We start from the raw sequence: 5,000 nt of genomic DNA on the forward strand, positions 1-5,000 counted from the left end.
GTGTCGGTGTTACCTCTGTGTCATTGTTACCTCCGTGTCAGCATTACCTATGTGACAGCATTACCTCTGTGTCGTTGTTACATCCGTGTCAGCATTACCTCTGTGTCAGCATTACCTCTGTGACAGCATTACATCTGTGTTGTTGTTACCTCTGTGTCAGCATTACCTATGTGGCAGCATTACCGCTGTGACAGCATTACCGCTGTGACAGCATTACCTCTGTGTTGTTGTTACCTCTGTGTCAGCATTACCTCTGTGTCGTTGTTACCTCTGTGTCAGCATTACCTCTGTGCCGTTCTTACCTCTGTGTCCTTGTTACCTCTGTGTCGTTGTTACCTCTGTGACAGCATTACCTCTGTGTCGTTGTTACATCTGTGTCGTCGTTACCTCTGTGTCGTTGTTACCTCTGTGTCGTTGTTACCTCTGTGTCATTGTTACCTCTGTGTCGTCGTTACTTCTGTGTCGTTGTTGTTACCTCTGTGACAGCATTACCTCTGTGTGTTCTCATCAACCGTGTTCAGTAATAACGTCTCCTCTCCCAGAGACTTGTGTGTGTATTGATCGCCGGTTGCCACAAAACACACACATCATTACTGGAGCAGAGCCAGGAAGAGACATGGGGCACGGTTGGATTTTTAGAACAAACAAACACACACACAGCCTTGAACACACACACACACACACACACACACACACACACACACACACACACACACACACACACACACACACACACACACACACACACACACACACACACACACACACAGCCTTGAACACACACACACACACACACACAGCCTTGAACACACACACAAACACAGCCTTGAGCACACTCACACACTCACACACACACACACACACTCACACACACTCACACACACTCACACACACACACACACACACACATTCACACACACACACACACTCACACACACTCACACACATACACATGGATTTATAGAAGTCACACAGCCCTGAACACACTACATGTCACACTCAGATGAAAAGGAGTGTGTGTATTCGTACCACAGACCTGAATTGAATGTTGTGTTGATGTTGTTTTGATGTTGTAGTAACATTGCTTTAACGCTGTTTTAACGTTGTTTTAACGTTGTTTTGACAGTGTATTGATGTTGTTTTAACATCGTATTGACGTTGTTTTAACGTTGTATTGATGTTGTCTGTGTGCAGATGGACCGAGGCCGTCCCAGAAGGAGATCATCTCTCTTAGAGCCTTCATGCTGCTGTTCCTCAAACAACTCATACTCAAGGTAACACTGTTTTACATACTACATACTACATACTACATGCATACTTCGTACTGTAGTTCCTCAAACTACTCATACTCAAGATAACACTGTTTTACATACTACTTACTACATACTACATGCATACTTCGTACTGTAGTTCCTCAAACTACTCATACTCAAGGTAACACTGTTTTACATACTACTTACTACATACTACATGCATACTTCGTACTGTAGTTCCTCAAACTACTCATACTCAAGGTAACACTGTTTTACATACTACTTACTACATACTACATGCATACTTCGTACTGTAGTTCCTCAAACAACTCATACTCAAGGTAACACTGTTTTACATACTACTTACTACATACTACATGCATACTTCGTACTGTAGTTCCTCAAACAACTCATACTCAAGGTAACACTGTTTTACATACTACATACTACATACTACATGCATACTTCGTACAGTAGTTCCTCAAACTACTCATACTCAAAGTAACACTGTTTTACATACTACATACTACATGCATACTTCGTACTGTAGTTCCTCAAACTACTCATACTCAAGGTAACACTGTTTTACACTGTCATGTCTTTACTATCATTAAATTGACACGCGATCAAACTGATTAATCATGTAACTGTAATTAACTAGGAAGTCGGGGCACCAAGGAAAATAGTACAAAGATTACAAAGTTATAATTTCCCAATATAACCTTTCAGATATTTTCATATCTGATCAATAGTCTTCTGATTAATTAATTAGTTATTTTACCTCACGTTAGTCTAATTCCAAACGTCGTAAATTGTTGGTTATCTGCACGAACCCAGTCTTCACTATGAGTCATCCATACATCAATTGTCTTAAATCATTTATTTATTACTAAGTAATTCACAGAAATGCATAAACAAACAAGCAAGGCCAATATGGTTACACGAAATGATAAGGGAATGTGCCCCTAGTGGGCTAAACCGGCATTGCGGCTTGGTGGACAAAACGGGGAGTGGAGGTCAGCTGAGAAGTCACTACAGAGTTGATAATTATAACAAGTGGAGGTCAGCTGAGAAGTCACTACAGAGTTGATAATTATAACAAGTGGAGGTCAGCTGAGAAGTTACTACAGAGTGGATAATTATAACAAGTGGAGGTCAGCTGAGAAGTTACTACAGAGTGGATAATTATAACAAGTGGAGGTCAGCTGAGAAGTCACTACAGAGTTGATAATTATAACAAGTGGAGGTCAGCTAAGAAGTCACTACAGAGTGATAATTATAACAAGTGGAGGTCAACTAAGAAGTCACTACAGAGTTGATAATTATAATAATTGAAATGCTAATCCTTTACACATGAACGCTCACTCATTCGGGAACAATTGCAATCAATCAATATATTTACGCTCAGTGTGTCGTCGAGATCTCTGGTGAAAAGTTTGTTTCTTTTGTAGAATTGTCTGTCTCTCTCTCTCTGTCGTGGTTATAGTTGATAGTTCAGAGTGACATTCATTCATGTTGTTCTTGAATGGATGTTTCGGGGGTTGTCGTTCTTCGCATTCAATGATACCGAATTCCTAGCTGCAGACTAGTAATTAATATTAAAGACTTGTTCTTATTCTGTCGGTATCGATAGTCTAAGAGTTTAACCACGTGGTATGGTTAAAAGATTCAGCAATGTTCTGCAACCTTTGTCCTCCCGTGATTGAGAGAAACATGGTCTACTTGAGGAATTCTCAAGATTGGAGTTTTATTCGGAATTGCAGAAAAGGGGCTGTCCCAGGATGCCTGACCCTAACTGGGTTCATGAGCGGTTCTCTGATTTAGTTAAACTCAAAAGGGAATTGGAGTTTCCTTCATTAAACAGTCCAAAATCACATTACATAATTTTACAAACAGTATCATCTTCAGTCATTCACCTTATACAACAATTAGATGTAAACCTCATATCTGAGGCTATTATATCAACAGCGTTATGGTAATGTGGCCACACTGTCTCCCATGAGCTTCCCCAAGTTGTAACAAACGGACCAGTTCGTAGATGGATTCTTCACCGATCTTTTATACCTTCTCCGGAACGTAAACGTTGTTCGGACCTCAAGTTCTGTGAGGTGGAAGAAATTCCTTTGTTCTCTATGAAACTTCACTCTGTCTCTATACTATTTGGCCATGAGGAGATCCTCAGGAATTTATGACGTTTCTCTGACCACAGCAGCCTAGTTGAAGGAGGAAAGGGGGAGGCAGGGAGAGGGGGATGGGGCTTGCTGTACCCAAAAAGGGCAACGTCATGACAACATACTACATACTACATGCATACTTCGTACAGAAGTTCCTCAAACAACTCATACTCAAGGTACTGAACTTCATACTACATACTACATACTGGGGCGGCAGGGTAGCCTAGTGGTTAGAGCGTTGGACTAGTAACCGGAAGGTTGCAAGTTCAAACCCCCGAGCTGACAAGGTACAAATCTGTCGTGCTGCCCCTGAACAGGCAGTTAACCCACTGTTCCTAGGCCGTCATTGAAAATAAGAATTTGTTCTTAACTGACTTGCCTAGTTAAATAAAGATACACAAATAAATACTACACTGAATGTACAAAACATTAAGGACACCTGCTCTTCACCTGGATCCCTTATTGATGTCACTTGTTAAATCCACTTCAGTCAGTGTAGATGAAGGGGAGGAAACAGCTCTACTAGCTGAGCCTCGTTCCTCCAGCTGAGCCTCACTCCTCTAGCTGAGCCTCGTTCCTCCAGCTGAGCCTCGTTCTACCAGCTGAGCCTCGTTCCTCCAGCTGAGCCTCTTCCTCCAGCTGAGTCTCGCTCTACCAGCTGAGCCTCGCTCCTCCAGCTGAGCCTCATTCCTCCAGCTGAGCCTCGCTCTACCAGCTGAGCATCGTTCCTCCAGCTGAGCCTCTTCCTCCAGCTGAGTCTCGCTCTACCAGCTGAGTCTCAGTCTTCCAGCTGAGCCTCACTCCTCTAGCTGTTCCTCCAGCTGAGCCTCGTTCTACCAGCTGAGCCTCGTTCCTCCAGCTGAGCCTCTTCCTCCAGCTGAGTCTCGCTCTACCAGCTGAGTCTCGCTCTACCAGCTGAGCCTCGCTCCTCCAGCTGAGCCTCATTCCTCCAGCTGAGCCTCGCTCTACCAGCTGAGCATCGTTCCTCCAGCTGAGCCTCTTCCTCCAGCTGAGTCTCGCCCTACCTGCTGAGCCTCGGGACCCTACTTGTTTGTCTGTTTGCTTGTTTATGTCCAAGCCCCCTTGGGGTTTCTGGGTAATCAGAGGTGCTGCATGTGGAGAATTGCATTATGGACCAGCGTTCCGGAAAATGTGTGTGTGTGTGTGTGTGTGTGTGTGTGCAAGTATATGTGTGTGTGTGAGCTTCCATCTCGGCGCTGTTGTTGTGCTTGTGTTGTTGACAGGAAACGTTTATTGTGGTTGCCTAGCAGTGCCTCTCATCTTTTAAAATCCGTTTCCATCCCTCTTTCTCTCCTCTGGCCTTATCTGTCATCGTTTCCGCTGAATCATCCCTTGCTCTCATCCCTCTTTCTCTCTCTCTCTCATCCCTCTTTCTCTCTCTCTCTCATCCCTCTTTCCCTGTCTCTCTCACCCCTCTGTCTCTCTCTCTCTCTCTCTCTCTCTCATCCCTCTTTCTCTCTCTCATCCCTCTGTCTCTCTCTCTCCTCCCTCCCTGCTTTCTCTCTCTCTCTCTCTCTCTCTCTCTCTCTCTCTCTCTCTCTCTCTCTCTTGA

At 43.8% G+C, this 5,000-nt stretch overlaps 2 protein-coding genes across 2 annotated transcripts in view; one reads left to right on the top strand and one right to left on the bottom strand.

Moving 5' to 3' along the window:
* Window positions 1-5,000, bottom strand: part of LOC139387908 (sterile alpha motif domain-containing protein 9-like) — a 429,675-nt gene that overhangs the window by 236,114 nt on the left and 188,561 nt on the right. The window lies entirely within an intron of this gene.
* LOC139388106 (neurobeachin a) overlaps window positions 1-5,000 on the top strand; it is a 257,294-nt gene that overhangs the window by 172,000 nt on the left and 80,294 nt on the right. The window contains exon 16 of the mRNA XM_071134675.1: window positions 1,195-1,274. Within this exon, the coding sequence (XP_070990776.1) occupies window positions 1,195-1,274 (80 nt within the window). The remainder of the gene's footprint in view (window positions 1-1,194; window positions 1,275-5,000) is intronic.

The sequence above is a fragment of the Oncorhynchus clarkii genome, chromosome 29 (genome assembly GCF_045791955.1).
Source record: "Oncorhynchus clarkii lewisi isolate Uvic-CL-2024 chromosome 29, UVic_Ocla_1.0, whole genome shotgun sequence".
Classification (NCBI taxonomy): Eukaryota; Metazoa; Chordata; class Actinopteri; order Salmoniformes; family Salmonidae; genus Oncorhynchus; species Oncorhynchus clarkii.